This window comes from Caretta caretta, chromosome 1 (genome assembly GCF_965140235.1).
Source record: "Caretta caretta isolate rCarCar2 chromosome 1, rCarCar1.hap1, whole genome shotgun sequence".
Taxonomy (NCBI): Eukaryota; Metazoa; Chordata; order Testudines; family Cheloniidae; genus Caretta; species Caretta caretta.
In genome coordinates, this window is record NC_134206.1 from 284603821 (window position 1) to 284625375 (window position 21555).

Below are 21555 nucleotides of genomic sequence, written 5' to 3' on the forward strand. Positions count from 1 at the left end.
GTTTTATTTAGGTTTCTAATGTAAAAGTCTTTTTGTATATCATTTTCTGAAACTGGCAAATTAACCATTGAAAATTAGCTTGTGTGTGCAAATATAACTTTTAAATCTCTTCATTGTTCTGTATCCAGATGTGTGGACAAGGTGAATTAAGGGTAAATGGTGGGAGAAGAGATTGAATCCATCACAACTTTGAGTCGTCCCCAAAAATGTTAGGCTCTGCTCTCCAGGACAGACTCTTCCTCTTAGCTCACTTTCTCCACCCCATTCTATTCCTCTTTTCCCCCAACTTTGAAAGTTAGAATGCATTGTCATCTTTACATTTCCAATGTCCAGGCTTTCCATAGTATATCACACAACCTAAAGTTAAACTTACAGTTTTGCTATTTACTAATGGCATATGCAGGTGTTTTCACATCTGCATCTGTCCAACCTACAATCCAATGAAGGCCACTTCCCCATTGTTATGTGCTCTCACACTCCTCAATAACACAAATCTCTCTTTCCCTGAAGCTGTTCTGAGGATAATGATCCAACCTCTCAAGAGAGATAGTGCTATAGGAGGCAAAATATCTGGCACAGAAATTAAAATAAGAATTAAAATGCAAAAAACTTTAGTGTAAAGACTAAGATTCAAAGACTAAAAATAATAAATGGCAGATTTTATTAGATACAAAAGCAATATATGACAAACACAACTAAGCTGTTTTTGTAGCTGTGTGATGGTCATTCTTATTTCAGAGATGTAGCAGTAACAATTCATGAGTATCTTCAATGGATTCAGAGTCCAAGGTCAGAAGAGATCATTGTGACCTCCTGTATACCAGTCAGCCATAGAACTCCCCAAAATAATTCCCAGAGCACAGCTTTTAGAACCACACCCAATCTTGATTTAAAAATAGTCAGTGAAGGAGAATCTACCATGACCCTTGGTTTACTCTGACTGGTGAAGTGTCAATTTACAGCCAATAAAAAAGAAATATTCCTTTATTCAGGGTAATATCAAACTCTGCATTGCCGTGCTGCAGACAGTTAACTGAACAATGCTTTAGCTATATCCATATTTTTAAAGGGCAATATTGACTATCGTTAATTTTATGATCCTTGAGAATACTTGTACTATAGCTCAGCATGAGAAGTGCAGCCAAATGTCATACCACAGAGCACAGTCTGATTGCCTTGGGGGTCAGGGAGGAATTTTTCTCCTGGGACAAAGCATTGCGCAATCAGCCAGGTACATATGGGTTATTTTTTTGTAAATAATTGGGTATGGCCATTGCCAGAGTCATAACATGAAACCATTAAGTCTAGTCTGGTATCACACAAGAACACTGGGCTTGCAATGTGGTGGCTTACATTTTAGGTGAGTAAAGTCACGTATAGCGTATTCGGGTATGTAATTCAGTGTTTATTGTGTATTAAATAGATACCTCTCCAGCTCTTTTCCTGCCCCCACCCCCTCAACTAGAACTGCAGGGATTTGGGGGGTTATTTTAATCCAAGCTAGTTGTTAGTTTAATGTCAAATCCAACCCACTGGTAATAAGTCTTTTAAGGCCTCTCTCTGTCCTACCTCTGCTGCAGTCCCACTTGTGCCCCTTGTGCTGAATCAACATGTCTGGAAGCAGCACTGGGTCCAGAGTGACTGAGCAGAACCTGCCAAGTGAGCAAGACAAGAGCCTCATGGCAGCGCTGACAGAGGTAGGACAAACACTTATTAAAACCTTATGTATGGAAAACCAGCTTGGGGGCAGAGGAAGGGGAAATAGATGTCAAGGTTCCTTCCCCACTCTGAACTCTAGGGTACAGGTGTGGGGACCTGCATGAAAACCCCCTAAGCTTATTTTTACCAGCTTAGGTTAAAACTTCCCCAAGCTACAAATTATTTTACCTTTTGCCCTTGGACTTTATTGCTGTCACCACCAAGCATCTAACCAATATATAACCAGGAAAGAGCCTGCTTGGAAACGTCTTTCCCCCCCAAAAAAATCCTCCCAAACCCTACACCCCCTTTCCTGGGGGAGGCTTGATAAAAATCCTCACCAATTTGCATAGGTGAACACAGACCCAAACCCTTGGATCTTAAGAACAATTAAAAAAGCAATCAGGTTCTTAAAAGAAGAATTTTAATTGAAGAAAAAGTAAAAGAATCACCTCTGTAAAATCATGATGGTAAATACCTTACAGGGTAATCAGATTCAAAACGTAGAGAATCCCTCTAGGCAAAACCTTACATTACAAAAAGACAGAAAAACAGGAATATACATTCCATTCAGCACAGCTTATTTTATCAGCCATTTAAACAAAACAGAATCTAATGTATATCTAGCTAGATTACTTATTAAGTTCTAAGACTCCATTCCTGTTCTGTTCCTGGCAAAAGCCTCACACAGACAGAGAAGCTTTGTTTCTCCCCCCACCCCAGCTTTGAAAGTATCTTATCTCCTCATTGGTCATTTTGGTCAGGTGCCAGCGAGGTTATCCTAGCTTCTTAACCCTTTACAGGTGAAAGGGTTTTTCCTCTGGCCAGGAGGGATTTTAAAGGTGTTTACCATTCCCTTTATATTTATGACAGAAGGTAGGAGGGGAGTTCCCATGATTCTATAACCTATCCCAGGTTGAAGCCAAGGAAACATTGAGTGGAGTCCTTGGAGTTACAGTTAAGGGAATATGGGTCATACGGAGTATTCTGTAATTATATTTGTAGGTCCTCAAACTACTTGTCCTCCTGGAATTGGACTGAGACCTAACAAATTAATTCCTCCTTAGTCATTTGGTTGGTAAAAACTTCCAATCTCAGTCACTTGCTCTGGATGTGAAGCAGAAATGCTCTGTATTCTATTTCCCTAAAGTCACTCAGCCCTTAGAAAGTGTGCGTGTAATGTCTAGTGATGAGGATACAATAGGAGAACAGATGATCATGTAGGACATGACACACAGCCTGCTGTTGTTGGAATGGGGCTCCTTGCTGCTATCAAGTACACAGGCAGCTGACTCCATCATTGCTCTGCCAATGCTTCAATACACCAACTTTTATATATATATACGTGTGACAAAGTTCCTCCTCTGCCTCAGTGGGTCCTGTGCTTACTGGCAGATTTGTTTGCCTCAGAGATTCACAGCAGCTCTCAGTTTAGCCACTCTTGCTAGTGGCTCAAACCTGCCATCCACTCAGCTAACCTCATCACTGGCCAGCATGGGGGAAACAGAGGTCAATCCCCACGGTCTCTGTGTCCTACCTAGTGGGTCAGGGACAGGGCAGATCCCTTTCCAATTTAGACCTTCCCTTCTGGTGTTTCTCACAGACCAGGTCAACTCCTCCTGTGTCTAATCAGGGGTTGAGGGGGAAAAATGAAAAAGCTCTTTCTGCTTCTGCAGAACTAATTGCAATTGTGTTCATAATTTGCTTTGCTTTCCTTATTTCCGGATCAGGAAGATGTTTTGATTGAATGTTGTTCTCTACATAGTCATGAAAATCATTTAAATCGACTACAAATTTTATGAATTTGTTTAATTCATGCACTTTTTCTTCTCCTGATTTCCAAGGTAACCTGACTTCTTCAGTATTCCACGAAGTGGGATCCATAACATTGAATAATTCAGCTATTTTAGGTGTATTACTAGAATGACCTAAATTATCTTCTTTATATTTAATGTGATTTTCGTTTAATAATCTTGCCTTCATTTTTTCAATAATACACTCTATTACTTTGTCTCGTGGCAGTGATTTAAACCTTACATTATCTTCAAACTCTATGCATTTAAAAGCATCACTTTCTATCATTTCATTAATTTTATTTTCATGTATACCAAAACTATCTTTTAATTGTATGAAAAAAATCAATCGTTCATTCGATTAGCTTATCTGCCTTTGTTAAACTCAATTGTCTCGCTTGCAGTGCATTTGATAATCAAGTTAATCCAAAATGTCAATCATTAATGCCAAGTCTTTTAAAAATTCTTTGTTTTTCAATCTTTTTTCCATGCCAGAAAATTTCTTATTTTTGGAAAAATAGATATAAAGAGCTAGATAAGCTCTCCAGACAGCTTTGACAGCTCTAAGGCTACAAGAAGCCCATCGTGGACCAAAAACACAGTCTATTTTGATTATTTCAATATATAGTTCTTCAGAAACTTGTTTAAGTTCAAACTGACTTTTATTTGACTGATGAAAAATTGCATAAATCTTGTCCAAAAAAACCTTGAAATGGCTTAATTCATTGATATCATTTATAGCATCATCTAAAGCCAGTTGTAGCCCATGATTCAAACAATGCCAAATTATAATGTTTGGAAAATCTTGAATGAGTCTTGTAGCAATTCCAGATTTATGTCCAAACATGGTGCTCGTGCCATCAGAACAAAATCCAATTAAATTTTTCTTTAAATATTCTGTGTCAAATCCTGTATTGGTTAACGTATTTCTCAAAGCATTGTAAATATTTTCTGCTTTTGTTGATTCTAATTCCACTAAATTGAGAAAAATTGTTGGTGAAGAATCTTGTATTTCACATTTTATAAGAATTACAAGCACAGTTTTACTTGAAATTGTAGAAGCTTCATCAATAATAATGCAAATCTTTGAATTGTTTTCAATGATTTTACTAAAAACTTGTTTTCTTATTAATTCAGCAATATGCTCTACGATTCTGATGGCCAAAAATCGAGAATGTAGCCCGTTCCCTAAATCGGTTTCATTCTTAATTTGTAGCTCTACTTCATCCTCCATATCTGACATTGGTCGGTTTCTTTTTACTAAGCTGCAAACTATGTTGAAAATTTTGCTGGTTATTGCAATATTTTTTTCAGTAACTTTATCAATCACTCTAGTGAGAGGTTCTATTTTTAGATTCATTTAAAATATTTATAACTCTCAAATGAGAGCTTGATTTGAAATGTTCCTTCATTTTTTTTCTTAATGAAGCTTGCTGAACTTTTTTATCAGTTCCAGAGGCTTTAATAGTACACTTTTGCCATTCCAAAGAAATGTGTCAAGATTTTCCTCCAAGGACCCCCAAATGTGACATATTTGCACAGTGGGAACAGCCAAGTTTTTTGCTTTCAATTATCAAGCCATTATATTTCTTTAAAAAATATTGTGCCTGCTTGGAAGGCCAACAATCAGGTACTACATTTTCACAATCATGTAAATCCTCTTCCATTGCGGACACATTTTCAGATGATTCAACATTTAAGATATTTTCATCACCAAAATCATTGTCATTGGCATTTTCAGTATTTAAATCATTATTTTCACTACTAGAACTACTGACAAATGATTTTGTCATTTTAGTGGAAAACCAGTCACTAATGCTTTTCTGGCGATTCCTTATGAAGGATAAATAATATTGAATAGAAAACTTTAATCTTCAAATAACAGTCCAGTTAGTATTACACACCGAAATATCACACACAACTTACTAGAAACAAACAGACCGACTAGGACTCACTGGTCGTGTTGAATTGTATAGAAAACAGTTGAGCAAGTGTATGGACAAGGCAAGTGCAACCCCTGTTAATAAAATAATAAACGAGACATTTGTCTTGCATCAGGATGAACTTAGATGCGACCGAGTCGCAGACTGCGACATTACATGCACACGCGCATAGCAACATAAATCTTGAACTATCTGTTGTAGAAATGGCTCTTTAACTGCTAGAATTCCGCGTCCCTTTGCATTTGAAGTTTATTTTGTACACCGTATTACAAGTCTTCATTAATTTAAGGTTTCCCGTGCCAGTTATAAATTTTACATTTACCTGAGCCCCCCACGGAACCCCAGAATGACAGCGGGCTAAGCGGGGCCGGCGGCCATTACCCCGTCTGACAAGGGGCCGGCGGCCGGGACCTGGCTGGCAGCAGCCGGCGGCCGGAACCCCAGACTCTGTTCGCCACCCAGCTCAGCCCGCCGCCAGACTAGAGTTCTGGCCCCTGGCCCCTTGCCAGCTGGGGTCCCAGCCAGGCAGCGGGCTGAGAGGGGCCAATGGCTGGGACCCCAGCTGGCAAGGGGCCGGGGTCAGAACTCCAGTTCGGTGGCAGGCTGAGCAGGGTGGCGGACAGAATCCCAGACCAGCAGCGGCTCACCCGCTGCCAGTCTGGGGTTCCGGTCGCCGGCTCCTGCCAGCCGGGGTCCCGGCCGCCGGCCCCGCTCAGTTCTGTTCACCCAGGCAAGCAGCGGGTTGAGTGGGCCAATGGCTGGGACCCCAGCTGGCAAGGTGCCAGCATCTGGAACCCCAGACCGTCAGCGGGCTGAGCGGGGTGGTGGACAGAACCCTAGACCGGCAGCGGCTCACCCGCGGCCGCTCTGGGGTTCCGTCTGCGGGCTCCTGCCAGCCGGGGTCCCAGCCGCGGGCCCTGCTCAGTTCCGTTCACCCAGGCAGGCAGCGGGCTGAGTGGGGCCAGTGGAACCCAGCTGGCAGCAGCGTGCCAGTAAAAATCGGCTCGCCTGCCGCCTTTGGCAGGTGTGCCACAGGTTACCAACCCCTGCCCTATTATTTTCTACACCATTTTATAAGATTAAGATTATACGTTTTAAGATCATTTTATAACATTTAATTTCCTAACAATTTTTAACATCCGGTTCTAAAACTGCTTCAAAATTTGGCAAGCGGTTCCCAGGAACCGGTGCGAACTGGCTGCAGCTCACCACTGGCAATGACCCTCCTTTAACTGCGGAACCCTTTAGGGAAGGTATCTGGGGTGATTCTCATGATGTGTTTATGGGAGATCATTACTTGACAATGGTGATGGTTAGGAGAAGGCAGTTATAGTGAAATATCTAAAGCTATCACCTTCTGGCCTTATGTTCTAAGGTGCTTCGTAGGGAAAAGAATGGACAACAAAGAGGTACACCTGGGGTGCAGAGAGGTACAAAATGTCTGGTTTTGATTGAATAGTTAACATACCTTCCTCCTCCTTCTCCTTGTCTCAAACAATCATGAGCAGCCCAGGAAAACTGGCATCCGATGAAGTGAGCTGTAGCTCACAAAAGCTTATGCTCAAATAAATTTGTTAGTCTCTAAGGTGCCACAAGTACTCCTTTTCTTTTTGCGAATACAGACTAACATGGCTGTTACTCTGAAACCTGGCTGGTACTAATGCTTATGTATATTGATAATAGGAGGCAAATGGAGATTACTCATATATAAATATCTGGGGATACTGCCATTGTACTACTAAGACAGCACCAAAAGTCAGTAACACAAACAGTAGCCTTACTATTAAAACAGTAATACAGTATTGGTCACATGAGGAGCGTGGAGGGTTGGGGCGTGGGGCACCAGAGGGGTTGGGGCGTGGGGCACCAGAGGGGTTGGGGCGTGGGGCACCAGAGGGGTTGGGGCGTGGAGGGGTGTCCCAGTCTGGATACCAACTGGAGTAACCTAGAAAACAAAAAGGAGATAATGTATTTATCAAGCCATGTGACATGTAGAAGACTGTAAGTAATTCAAGTAACAATATACGATTGTGATACGTACTTTTCAATTTCTCACGTTCTGGATTTTCTGGTGAGAGATGAGAGAGAAATGTAATTATGGCTATCGTTCAGCTGTATTTATTAATGAAAAATGGATAGCCCATTGGTGCTGATGATATTCTGAATAATGGTCGGTCTAGGATTTGTTTTCTCCCTGCCTGGGCAGAAGCTAATACTTAAGGATCCCCCTTAATTTTATAAGAGTGTTAAAGTACTAAGATCAACAACTGCAGATTTTTACAGAGGCTTGTTGAGTTGGAATTTGGTCATCACCCACTTTCAGCCAAAGTGGCAGAGACTTGAGCCAGATCACTCAGCAAATCATATAAAGCAACCCATGATGTGAAAGGCACAAGAGAAGAGCCGGAAGTGGCAAACACCATTTAGATGACTAACTCACTGACTGCACTCACACCCCAGGTAGATTTCCAAATGTCCTACAAAAATGACCCGTGTCAAGAATTTGACCCATGTCAACAAAACTGTATCCCTAGCTGAGGGGTATCTAAAAGTTTGGCTCTGACTGTGAACTGATAATAAAAAATGGTGGAAGATGCAGTAAATAAAATTGGTATCACTGAGATGAGGGAAACCACAAATATAAAAGGTGGGATTTATTGTTTTTAAAATGTGATAGATTTACATAACTTTAAAAAGTGCAATAAGCACAGTCATTTGTGCTGAAACACAATTTTCATTAACGGCTGAATCCTGCAAGTGAATCTGCCTGGGCGTACCCCATGGAAGTCAGTCATACTCCATATCAGAACAGCGCAGGTGGATATATTTGCAGGATCTAGCCTTAAACGTTTGAAAATTCTTTTTAACTCCCTCTGTGAAATGTTTCTGGTAATCCCTTGATGTATCAGTCTGTGATATCAGATGCCATGGACTGCAAAACATGCCAGCAGGATTTCACAGCCAGGAAACAAAAAATCTAAAGGTTTGGGTATTTGTGCGGTTGGAGCACCCCTGAGCCTGGTTAGTGGGGATATTCAGTCTAAAAATAGATATTTTCATTTTATGTATTGGAGTTTGTCCTTTAAGCGCTTCTGCACCTACTGAAAATATCCCTGATGTTAAAGATGGTTCCTGACTTCACTGGGATGTTACATAGCAGTAAGGGTCTGTGTTGCAGACCCTTTTGCAGGATTAGGCTTTATTGCTATTTTTCAGAAATCACAGAGGTTCTTCATTGTTGGTTTTCTGTTCCATGTCAATTCTGAATTCAGATATAAAAATTCTAGGAAAATACTCCAGCTGATGGAATAATGTCAATAACTCATTTAACCTGGTACAGCTTGAATACCTGCCACATTTCCCCTGCCAATTATGCGACTTTGCTTTCCATAGAACGCCCTTAGCAGATTCCCTTGCACTTACCACAGAGCTTGTCCACACACTTTTCACCATTGCAGTCACTACATGCTGCTCCTGTTTTATAAGGCTGTATTGGATAATTCCCACTGCAAAGCAGAAAAATGTTTTGTTTAATCCTTTGGGGGAAGAATTTAAATACATCATGTGATTTGAACTGTTACAATCACATAAGATTATTAAAAACAAAACAAACAAACAAAAAAACCCTTGACCCAGAAATATGTAGCTTTTAAAAATAAAAATCAATTGTTTTAGAAATTTCTTTTGGTCCAGACTATGAATCTCTCACTCACATTGGGGAGCAGATACTCACATGACTCATCCTATTTAAATGAATGGGACTTCCTGGAGAGCAATGTGCTATTCAGGGTCTGGGAATCTGACTCAGCATTACTGAAACCTGTTTTATTTAAAGAATTTATACCACAGTTGTGGAAGACAGTAACTTGAGGGTATTTCTTTAATGGAAATTATCTTTTTTTTTTTGAGTTTGAATTTACAGTAGCTGCAAAGTTTGAGTGGGCTGTAGCAGGATTGCAGTGCTAGCCTGGTGGAGAACTGCTTCCTTTCCCCCAATTTTGGCTGGTTTTGGGTTACGATTCAATTTTGTATTGAATGCAGGGGCAATGAAACATGTTATCCTTATTGTATGAGTAAAGGGCATCAGCATTGTACTTCACATGCCTGATTGACTGGGTCACCTTACATTGAACCTCACTTGCTAAGAAATGGGTAAGGATGTCAAATCCCAGTGAAAATGAGAGGCACAATGACAGGTGTTCTCAGCTGATGATGTGCACTCTACCCAAAGGGTCTTATACACTATTTGGCCCTCCCCTCCCCTCCCCCTCCAGTGTTTAAAGACAAAAATGACCAGACTCAATTGAAAGTCCTTGTTATTGGGGTTACAATGGCTGACATCATTGATGAGCTGGTCTAGTAGCTTAGTCTTGTATCTGGTGTGGGAACAGTGTTCAGGTGAAAGGCAACTGAGGCAGTGTTATACCAATAAAATAAAAACCAGCACGATCTTATTAAAGGGAAAAAGGCAAAATACCACATTTATTGTGAAAACAGAAAGAATCATAGTAAGCAGTTAGTTATAGCTATAACATTCCATTCAATCTCATATTTATTCACACATTCATACACACACACACACACACAGGTTCTGCAAGGTTGTTATCATAGTTACCAGCCTTAGAGTTGCTCATGCCAAGCCACTGGCCAGGTGGCCTGGACATGAGGAGGGAGCAGGGCCTTGTCAGATGCTCATCTGATGCTCCTGGAAGTTGGTTTGCAGAATCAGACCCCCAAAGTTCTCACTTTTTAGAGTCTATTTTTATAGGAGTTTCTTCCTATGCCAGTCTATGGGAATTGCTTCATCATGCTGTTGCTGAATCAATCAGCAGATAGCACATTCCTGTCGGCTCCAAGATGTTATCTTATTCTTTGGTTCTCCCATTCTTGAGGCTGTTGGGTGGATTCCAGTCTGCCCTCCGGGGGTCCTCTGGTTATTTCCACTTGACGCCTTCTCCAGCCGATGGACGCTGGATTCTTAGGCTGGCACCTCCCTGATCATTCAGTTATTATCCACACCAAGCATCCATCCACATACATCCTCTATCTCTATTTTAATCACAATTGTTAATACAACAAAAGGGCGGGGAGTCTCTGGGTGCTGTTTCTGTTGTTAGAGTATTGCTTTGAGTCTCTCTCTCTGTGAATTGCTTTGAGAACAGACTCTGTCTTAGAATGTACTAACGCAATTAGCAGCTTGCAAGTTTCACACACAGAGGGAGAGAAACAGTACCAAAACCCAAGAGACCTCTTAATTAGTAATACCCTGGAATTTAAACTATGGGGAATCAAACTCATTTGTGATTTTAATACAGAACTTCTTTAATATGATCCAACAACAGCAGCTGAGAGGTTCCCCGCTACCTAGTGAAATCACTAAGGGTGGGGTTGGCCCTCAGAATGCAGCATCACAGAAGTGGCACTGAGACGCAAACGAGCAGCAAGCGGCGGCAGAGGTGAGTAGTGGTGGAGAGAACAGTGGTGGCAGCCGCAGAGTGCACCAGCAGAGATGACCGCATTGGCAGAGGTGGTAGCAGCAGGCTCCCTTTTCAGGGGTGGGATATGTGAACCCACGTGAAAGCACCTTTGAATTCTGGGTCCTTTAAGGACCCCTGCCTATGAATGGGATGAGATTAAAAACTGAGTGATTTTAAGATGGTAAGAATATTTAGTCCGTTTAAAACTCTGGTTTTTTGCTTATCTGTTTTTATCAACACCTAGTTAATATCAATGTCTAAAATAGCTGAGAGAAAGGAGAACTGTGTTGAAGACTCAATGCTCCCGCTCATTCATAGGTATGAGAGAGCTTCCAATACACAGCTGAGATCACCAACAAATATTCCAGCAAAATCAAAGAAGCACAAATGTGACATTCCTGAGATTTGAGTTGAAGCAGAAGCTGCTCTTCCCACACCTTTTCAATTAAACATACAAAACTCTGTAACTTTGTTACATTATCAAGACGCTAAAAGAGGCACAAACCCCATTTTAAAAAAATCCCTTGCAGGTTACCTTTAAGCTACTAACTTTTTTGCATTAAAAATGCTATTTGTGAAGGGCCCCCTTTTGTACACATTTTAGCATGTTGACACCAATGAGACTTACATAGTTGTGCAGAACTTGGTAAACTGGAACTACATTAGGCACGTGTTACAGAAATAGAGAGCTAGTATGGAGGAAATAAGAAGTCTCCCAGGAAGGGAGCTTTTGTTGGCTGTTAGTAGATTTTTAAGGTTTCAGAGTAACAGCCATGTTAGTCTGTATTCGCAAAAAGAAAAGGAGTATTTGTTTAACCTTAGAGACTAACCAATTTCGTAAAAGAATAAATGGACACAAATCAGATGTCAAGAATTATAACATTCATAAACCAGTCAGAGAACACTTCAATCTCTCTGGTCACGCGATTACAGGCATGAAAGTTGCTATATTACAACAAAAAACTTCAAATCCAGACTCCAGCGAGAAACTGTTGAATTGGAATTCATTTGCAAATTGGATACAATTAACTTAGGCTTGAATAGAGACTGGGAGTGGCTAAGTCATTATGCAAGGTAGCCTATTTCCCCTTGTTTTTTCCTACCCCCCCGTCCCCCGACGTTCTTGTTAAACCCTGGATTTGTGCTGGAAATGGCCCGCCTTGATTATCATACACATTGTAAGGAGAGTGATCACTTTAGATAAGCTATTACCAGCAGGAGAGTGGGGTGTGGGGAGGTATTTTTTCATGCTTTTTGTGTATATAAAAAGATCTTCTACACTTTCCACAGTATGCATCCGATGAAGTGAGCTGTAGCTCACGAAAGCTTATGCTCAAATAAATTGGTTAGTCTCTAAGGTGCTACAATTCCTCCTTTTCTTTTTGCAGATTTTTAAGGAGCTTTAAGCACTGTATCTGTTTTGGTGTACTAGTAATGGGTGAACCTAAAATGGTTTTGTGGGGAAGTAACTTTTTTTTTTATTGGTTCTTTAGTGGTTTTAACCAGAAGTACAATAGAATAGTCAGAGTGAAGCAACGACAAAAAACCATTATTACTGGGTTGCTAGCCAACACGTACTAAAGTGAGGGGCAGTATCTAACTCTTGCTTTCCTGTAATAAAGACCCAATAAATAATCAAACTGGAAATACAGAATAGCCACAGAACTTACTGTGCCTCTGTTTTGCTTGAGGACCTAGTTAAATAAAAGATATCCCTCCTGCGTGGATTCATCTCACACCCGGCATAGGTGTGATTGGGTGCTATGTTTTTATTAGAAAATAGTCATGCTTACCCCTTGTCAGAAAAGCTATAACACTGGCTGGTTTGCAATTTGCCAAGTTGTACTAAAATGAATGCACTGTTTGACCCTAGGCTTCCTCACGGAGAGGGACACAGTGAAGCTTTAGTTGGCAATTTGGTTTATTTCCTCCCCCTCCCCCCGGGAAGGTGCAGTTTTTATGCCTTCTGCATCTGCATAACCTCTAATCAGTTTTTTTGGAAGGGCTATTCTGCAGACTGTGAGCAGGGAAGGAGATGATGGGCATATCCTTTCATGCCTCCATAGCAAAGGTCCAAGGCAACTGTTCCTCAGGTCAAAGAAACCTGGATGCAGCTCTCTGGCTGGACCACTCCAAACATCAGCCAGAGTGGAATTGATCACCTGCTCTGGGATCTTTTAAAATAACATCAACTGACTTACGCTGGTCCATAGTTGCAAACAAAATGTGCTCCATTGGTGAGTCCTTTGAAACCTGTAACGCTAGGACAGAACTGAACTGCACAGCCAACTTTGTAACTTGTAGCCCAAACAACCTAAAAGGAAAACCAAAATATATTAAACTTTTCCAGGACTACCCAGAGACTGCTGCAGTTATGATATCAAACAAGAAACAACCAGATGAGGGGGCATGTTTTGTAACAGCAACTACAGAAGCGTTAGTTCCAGCCTAGGGAGCCGTTTAGATGAACAGTTCTTGTATTTACTATTTGGTTTGTGATTGTGTAATATTGGAATATTTCTTAGACTCAAATCATCCCCCTCCTGCAGAGAAATCCCCCAGGGCTTGTGAGGATAGGGGAGAAAAATCTAAATATCCGCTCACTGAGTTCTCCCTAGACCAGAGCATGCCTCCTTCCCGCTCTATGTCAGGTTCAATGCCAGAACCAGTCATCTCACGGATCTCTCCGAGAGAGGCACAGGAATATCTGCATGGAGGTGCTGTGTCTCCACACCAAAACCAAGGCCAGTGGGTCTCTTGCTGCACAGCACCCTCCTGCCTCTGTCCCTTTTTCTTTTTTAGCACAAAGTTCTCCTAACCCACACTTTGTAAATCACAATTTTGTAAGTGATTTAGGCTACAATTTATAACACGTAGAAGGCAAAATGTGTGTGTGTCTTTTTCTCTTCAAAGACCACAGCTCATTTGAAATTAAGATGGAGAAACAAAAGAATCACCTGGGTGTAATGGCCACATATTCTTGTACAATGGCAGGTCTCAAAAGTGTAGGCTGTGACTTCATTATACCAGGTGCTGATAGCTGCACTCACAGAGAAAAGAGAGAGAGAGCCAGTCCAGATGTTTTCTCCAACTGGAGTAAAGTTAGGGTGCACTTTTCCATGTACTTTAAGGTAGACATTATGATCAAAGTGGCATCGCTTTGCCCATGCTTTGGCACTCTTAGCTAAAGCAGAGTCCCAGGACTGCAGAATGAAAAAGACATGAAAATTACTTAAAATGCAACGACTTGCACAAACTCAAACCTCTTTAGATGAAACTTTTCTCTTAATCCTTCCTGCCTCCCAGGCCTCCAAACTTGGACTCTTCTCTGCTTGTCTCCCTGCCCCACATCCAGTCTTTCCTAAAATCCTGTCACTTGTTCCCTTTCACTACAAAATCCACTCTTTCCTGTCTGGTTTCAGAGGAACAGCCGTGTTAGTCTGTATTCGCAAAAGAAAAGGAGTACTTGTGGCACCTTAGAGACTAACCAATTTATTTGAGCATGAGCTTTCGTGATGAAGTGAGCTGTGGCTCACGAAAGCTCATGCTCAAATAAATTGGTTAGTCTCTAAGGTGCCACAAGTACTCCTTTTCTTTCCTGTCTGTCCCTCATATCTTGAAAGACATTTAATGTGCACTCACCTCTGATGTGCTGTCAAGCTATGACAATCTGAATGGGAGAAATTCTAAGTGTCTTATTGCAACACGCTGTAAAATCTGCCCTCTATAACTGAACTCATTTAAGGAAGCTTTTAAACAGTGAGAGCTCAGTCATGAGCTCAGCTGTGCACCTGCACAGGGAGTAGGGGCCATAAGAAGCCCCTTTACTTTTCTAAGCTACCCACTCATCAGACTGTGTGTGTGGCTCTGACAGGACAGTAGCTGCTGTCACCAGGGGGAGGAGTGGCTGGGCAGGGGCAAGAAGTGGAAAGAGCCTTAATTTTGACACCTGAGCCAGGACAGCAGGGCAAGTAAACTGTGCCAGTATTACAAGGGCACTCAAAGTCTATCTGGTCTCTGTCTTTCTCCTGAAGCAGCACAGCAATGCACTGCCCTCCTGACTCAGGCAGGACTACAAATTGGCAATCTAGTCTTAAATGAAGGACTCTCCTTCCAAATGAGGAAGACTGAAGAAGTCTGTACCCAGCTGTAATCATTAATTGCCTTTTTTGTTTTTACTATAAACTACTAACAACTGGAGTAGCTCAAATATTCACAGAACTGGTGAGAAAAGTACAAGGCAAATGTGTTAATTCAACAGCACAATCCAATTTCCATTACAAATAGATGGTGAAGGTCTCCTTACCATGTGAAGCATGTTACTGGCTGGTGGATTCACCTTGGACCGAAAGTTGTTATGAGCATTCACGCACTCCTTAATAAACTGTGTATCTTCTATATCAGGCAAAGTATTTGGCTCATAAGAATAACAGGAACTTAAAAGGTTTAGTAATAGCAGAACACCAAGGAATAATCTGACTTTCATGATTCTCAACTGTTTTTGATTTCTCTCAAAACTTTGTAAGAAGAATCTCTTAGGTGGCTATGGTGCTGTTTGCTTCCCACATAGCACTCTGGGGGTGCGGTTTCAAACTGGGTTCTATCTTCCACTCTTGTCAGTTTCCTAAGAAGAAGTCATGCTGATTCGTGCCCGTGTGATAACAGGAAATGAATTGCTTCAGCAGCTTCAACATAAAAGTAAGGAAACTGGTTTGTCACTTTAATGTTGCTTAATTTAAAAAAAAAAAATCAAATTGCCCTCTGTGGAAGATGCCTTCTTACCTTTTTGAGACCACAGTTCAATCCCCTCCGACAAGACCTCATGTCACATTATCCTTCTTTACAAATGAGGAAACGTGGATGGGATTTCTAGGTCAGCTAATCTTTGGAAATCAAGGAGGCCCTACCTCTCCTCCAGGAGATTTGTGTTGCCCCACTCTGATTTACATAAGAATCCCATGGGAAGTGCTGGATTTCATGACCTGAACCTCAGAATTTGGTGTAGCTTGTCAGCTTGGGGGTAGTGCTTAACCAATAGGGCTGTTAGCAGAATTAGCTAATGTTTATGGAGGCCTTGAAAACAAAATGATATAATGGTCCTCATTACTGTAGTATCTACACACCTCACAGTCTTTAATGTATTTATCCTTACTACACCTCTGTGAGGTAGAACAGTATTATTACCACATTGTAAAGGGGTGGGGGGACTGAGACACGGAGAGACTAAGTGGCTTGCTTAAGGTTATACACATCTGTGGCACTCAAATTTTGCCAGCCCTAGACTAGCACCCTAACCACTTCACTCTCCTTCCTCTCTAAACTAAATATAATTTACATTAAAAATGTCCTTGATTATGAGACTGGATTATGTCTTTTTAAAAAACAACAACATAAAATATGTGTTTAACTCTTTTAGAAGTTTTCCAAGAAGAAAATAACTTTTTCTATCACTTCATAGCTTTAAAGCATTGTACAACTGAACTATTTAGTTGTTAAAGGAGCCTCATAATTCTTTAGATTATTGTTGAGCTTTATTATTGTTTGGATGCCTAGATGAAAGCAAAAATGTGCTCACCACAACTATATGTTGTGGGGCCTTCCTTTGTCCGGCTGGCTGGAAGAAAAGGGGTTGTTACTCCATATGAGCGTGCTCTGAAATAGGAGATGGAAGGGAATGCTTTCCTGGATGGGGCAAGAAAGAATATAGCCAGGCTGGGGGGGAGGAGGGCACTACCCTTCCAGGTAACTGGAGGAGGGGCACATATTTACACCAGTCAGTTCTGGAGAAGCCCCCTCTCACTGTGATTGGGAGGGCATAATATTGTGCATTTGGCCCACAGGTTCACTGCAAGGCCTCAGCACTGAGGCAGCACAGAGGCTATGCTGACTTTATTCCCCAGAAATGGTATGGTTGGCTACCATGTGTATAATGGTCTGGTTGGAGCAGCACCCCATTCTGAACTGTCAGGGAGCCCCAACATGGCCACAGGTCTCCTGGGAGGGGAAGAACTCTCTATCTCCAGTGCAAACAATATTTACAAACTCATGGATGACAGGAGAGGTCCTAGAAGACTCTCTCTTCTCCTTCCCAAAGGCTTTGGCTGCAGGCCGCTTTTGGGGGCTACACAGCTCCTCCCACAACACCTGCCTGGGACCTTTCCCTCAATGATGGGCTGTTCAGCACCTTCTTCCTCTCATAACAACCGTCTCTTTCTACCCTCCCCCTTCCACACTTCAGATGCTCCTCAAAGTCACGCCATCACAAACTCAGCCAAGGCCCCTTTGGCTTTAGAAGCGCCTCTTGAGGGCTGCAGCTTCTCAGGCCTGCAGCTCCTTCCTTTCAACGTGCAGTGGCCGGACATGCAAACACAGCTATTTCCAGGATGGAATATGTTGCTTCCGGACATTGGTGCCCAGGAAGAATTCCTGTAACTCTTTTTCTGATTGATTTACCTGCTTGACTTTCCTTTACCAAGCAGAAACTAGGAACCAACTTCTGTCTGTCTTTGCAAATGGATGCGATCAGGCTGAGCCACTAGGTGCGTGTCAGGAGATCCCCCACCAAAAAGCAAGGCCGTGACTTGGATTTGAGCCGAGGTTGCTGTGGCCACAGCACAGAGTACTAACAGCATACGATCATGGCCAGCTGCCAAGTTACATAGCAGCTGAGCCTAAAATGCTCAGGTCTGCGCTTTCGGGAAGCCACCTACCTCACCAATGGCCACAGGTATTTCTCAAGTCTCCCCATTACAGTTAAAATCATAATCAAAGGAAAAAAGACAGGAGGCCAGTCTGCTGCCTGTCCGCTTTTGTCTTTTCCTTGCCCCTTGACCAGCTGACCCCCTGTTTGGCTGGGCGATTGTCCTCATGTCCTTTGTCACAGTATTTCCCTTTGCCACTCTGAAACGTGCCCTGACATGCAGATCTTGAAGCTGGCCCAGTGGTGGAAGGCAAAGTAGAGGCTTTCACTAGGGCAAGTAGGCAGGGGTGGCCTTGTGGGCTAATTGTCTCGCAGGAGGTGAAAATCAACATTGCAGGCTGTGAATGGAAGTTGCCATAGAAGCAGGAAATGTGGACTGTGCTGGCCAGACAAGGTGTTTTTCTTCCCATTTGAAAGGTGTCATTCTCCCCACTGGGAAATTGAACCCCAGTCTCCTGTAGGGTATGCAGGGATACTCACCACTACACTAACAAGGCAGGGCCTTGTACTGCTCAGAACTCTAAGGACCAGCTATGGCCAGCTTACACCACACCACGTACCCCACCAGGCAACACCGCTCCTTGCTCTCTTCTCCTTCCTAAAGGCTTTGGCTGCAGCACAGCCCTGGGAAAAGCCCTGTCGCTCCTTACATGTGGTTGCCTCTCACTCTCATCTGAAGAAGCTTTTGATATGCCCCATGCAGGTTCTGAGGCCGCTGAGGAGGCGGTATTTGCTACTCACCTTCCTGGGTCTGTCCGTAATCGCCCTGGAGTCCAGAGAGATTACTGAAGAACCCAGGAAGCTGAATAGCCCATACCGCCTCCTCAGCGGCTTCAGAACCTGCATGGGGCATAATAAAGCAAAAACTTCCCCCAGTATCCCACAACCAGGGGTCCAGTGGCAGCGCCAGGGGAGGCAGAGCCTTCCCTGGCCTATTATACCCTCCGCCATGGCACTGATGATGGAGAGCAGTGCCGAGAGTCCCTTGCCAGAGTGATCTTCTTCGGCACTGGGGTTGACTGATGGTGCCAGGAGTCCCAAGAAGCAGAAGTGTCTTTTTTTGGCCCTGGAGATATAGAACAGCACTGAGTATCACTAATAGAAGCCCGGGCACTTCTTCCTGAGGCTGAAGTACTCAATGCTGAGTCGGAGTGACTAGGCTCCAAGGGAGGGCCAACTGTTGCCTCTGTGAGGAGGAACCTAAGCCTGGTGCAGGGCCTGAAGTTTCTGCAGATTTTGCAGTGCTCCCGCACGTGAGCTTCCCCCGGACACTTAAGGGAACTGCAGTGGGCATCATTGACAGGCATAGGCTTGTGGCATTAAGCACATTGCTTAAACCCCTGAGACCTAGGCATGCCCCAGCGGGGCTTGCTAATCTAACTACCTAACTTAACAACCAAAACTTAACTACTATGAATAAAGTAACTATGCACAATCAAAGAATCAAAGTCCACTGAGAGGAAACTGTATTTTCCACTGAATGCATCCAATGAAGTGAGCTGTAGCTCACGAAAGCTTATGCTCAAATAAATTTGTTAGTCTCTAAGGTGCCACAAGTACTCCTTTACTTTTCAATTAATTACTGCAAGTGTCATTCTTTCTTAGGTGACTACAATGGACACACAGACTATGGTAAAATAAAATGCAGTCCGTGAATGTGAAAAGAATTTATTTGAAACAAACATGGAAATAAAGTTGTCATCTACAGCAAATAAAACATTTGTTGTCTTGTACAATTTCAGATACTAACACTATATAAACAAACATACAAATAGCAGAAAAGTTGGGATAAAAACTCAGGACTCTTAGTTCATCTCTCTTATCTTTTGAGATGGCATGTGAAGGGCTCAGAAGGTGTGGAGGCCTTTTTAGGGTGAGTGTCTTTGGCCATCCATTTCAAATTTTTCATGCTCACAAAGGTGCAATGCCATCTGGAGTACACATTCCCATTCTGTATGAGATTTGAACTGAACATGGAATGATTGTCACAAAATGGTATGTCTCCCCTTCAGAAAAAGCTTTGTTAGCTGACAACCATGCATTGTGTAAAGCACATTAATCATATCCTAATCCCCATTTTGATAAACCTGTAGGCATCTTCCAGTCTCACTCTTTATCTTCACTAACAAAGAAACAGCTAAATTGAAAACAGCTAAAGAACAATTACATGCTAGGCTCAGCATCTGAGATGTGAAAAATAAGCTTCACGCATACAGAAAACTTTCCCACTGAAAAAGGAATTGATGGTAAAGTAATTGTCTCCTAATCAGGTAGGCACCACTATCTGCTAGTTAAGCAGTTGTATGACTCACATGTTTTCATTTAGGACTTCGTAACTAGAGCTCTCCAAGAAATACAGAGCAATCCTCAAACCCACTTAAGCTGTGCCTTGAGTTTACGGTTTACAAGCCTCAAACCATGCTGGCAGAAGTCTGGCCAATATGTGCTGAGGGTGTTCACACAACTTAGAAGACAACAGATCTCCTCCCTCCCTCCTTTGCTCTCAAACTAGTTTCTTTTGTTTTCAGAGAGACATATGAGATAAGTGAATTCTCAAATTTTGTTACAAGGGGAGCTACTAAGTGATGATGGAGTTCCCCCTGGTGGTTTGAGTAGGTATAATTGTATTATCTTCCCTAATTATATTATCTTCCACAACTAAGTAATCCTATGTTGAGTAATGTTTGAATATTACTAGATTTTTGTTGTTGCTTGCAAGAAAGGTAGTGCCTTAAAGTTATGCAATAACATTAAACGGGAAGCTTAAAACTTTAAACCGCTTTATTACAAATATAAACCGTTTGTATGTTAGGGATTAAGGACTTTTTTTTTTCTTTCTCCAAAACCAGATGTCTACAATTAGGCTCTTTAAGCCATATTTAGGCACCTAAATAAGTAAACTCATTTTCAAAGGTGTGAGCATCTGAAACTCATTGAAGTCATTGGGAGCTACAGATGTTGAGCAACTTTGAATATTGGGCAACTTTTATTTAGGTCCCTAAGTATGGCTTTGCCTGCCCAACTTTAGGCACCCATTTGTGAAAAATTTTGCCCAAGTTAAAAAAATTAGCAACCCTCTTGGTAACTTTAGTTTTGAAACAGGTACGTTCTAAATGTTTAGAAATGTAAAAGCATTTATGTCCAATAACTGTTTTTTAAATAAGTTTTTATGAACAGAATCATTTTTATTCTGGGACACTTTATAAGATGAATCAATACAATTCTGAATATAGTATTATAGGACAAGTATAATGTTTTAGAACTACAATGGAATATATAAAGGTATTATGGGCCAACTGTTCCCTAAAATGAACATGTGTGAAGGTCCCATTAACTTCATCCTGAGCTCTGGGCATGAAAACATGGCAGAATTTGACCCTGTGCTTTAAAAAACAAACAAACACATAAACAAAAAACTATCAATTAAGCTTTTGAAATAATAAAGATTTCTGAGACAATACACATTTTGTAAAAAGTTACATATTTACCATGTAGACTAGAATTGCTTTAAGCAATCTCAGTGCTTGTCTACACAAACACTTTAGTTTGCAGTGAGCTGGGGTGTAAATCTATCCTGTGCTAACCTGCTGCACACTGTGTCTGTGTGGACTTTGCTGCTGTGCACTAAAAATTCTGTGGTGCACTTTAATCTACTCCCATTTCAAAGCAGAGATGATTAAAGCACACTACAGAACTTCTAGTGTGTGGCAGCATGATCCTCATGGACATTTAGTGTGCAGCAGGCTACTGCTGGGTAGATTTACACCCCAGTTCGCTGCAAAGTAAGTGTTTTTGTGTAGACAAGCCCTCACTAAATATTAGACATATTGGACCAATCGTGGCTCTAGAATTTACTACATAGCAAAAGAAAAATACTTTAACATCCCTGAGTCAATACATATGCTCTTTTGCAGCAATTCAAGTTAACATACATCTAAATAGGA

At 41.8% G+C, this 21555-nt stretch overlaps 1 protein-coding gene and 1 pseudogene across 1 annotated transcript; both read right to left on the reverse strand.

Moving 5' to 3' along the window:
- Positions 1 to 726: 726 nt before the first annotated feature.
- Positions 727 to 5301, reverse strand: LOC125630166 (E3 SUMO-protein ligase KIAA1586-like; annotated as a pseudogene).
- A 701-nt stretch (positions 5302 to 6002) lies between these two features.
- On the reverse strand, positions 6003 to 15547 carry LOC125630168 (glioma pathogenesis-related protein 1-like). The gene is made up of 6 exons (XM_048835734.2): positions 15218 to 15547; positions 13869 to 14114; positions 13113 to 13225; positions 8858 to 8940; positions 7476 to 7502; positions 6003 to 7379 (listed from the first exon to the last, which is right to left on the reverse strand). The coding sequence occupies exons 1-6, from the start codon at positions 15395 to 15397 to the stop codon at positions 7132 to 7134; spliced, it is 897 nt and encodes a 298-aa protein (XP_048691691.1). The 5' UTR covers positions 15398 to 15547; the 3' UTR covers positions 6003 to 7131.
- Positions 15548 to 21555: the final 6008 nt, after the last annotated feature.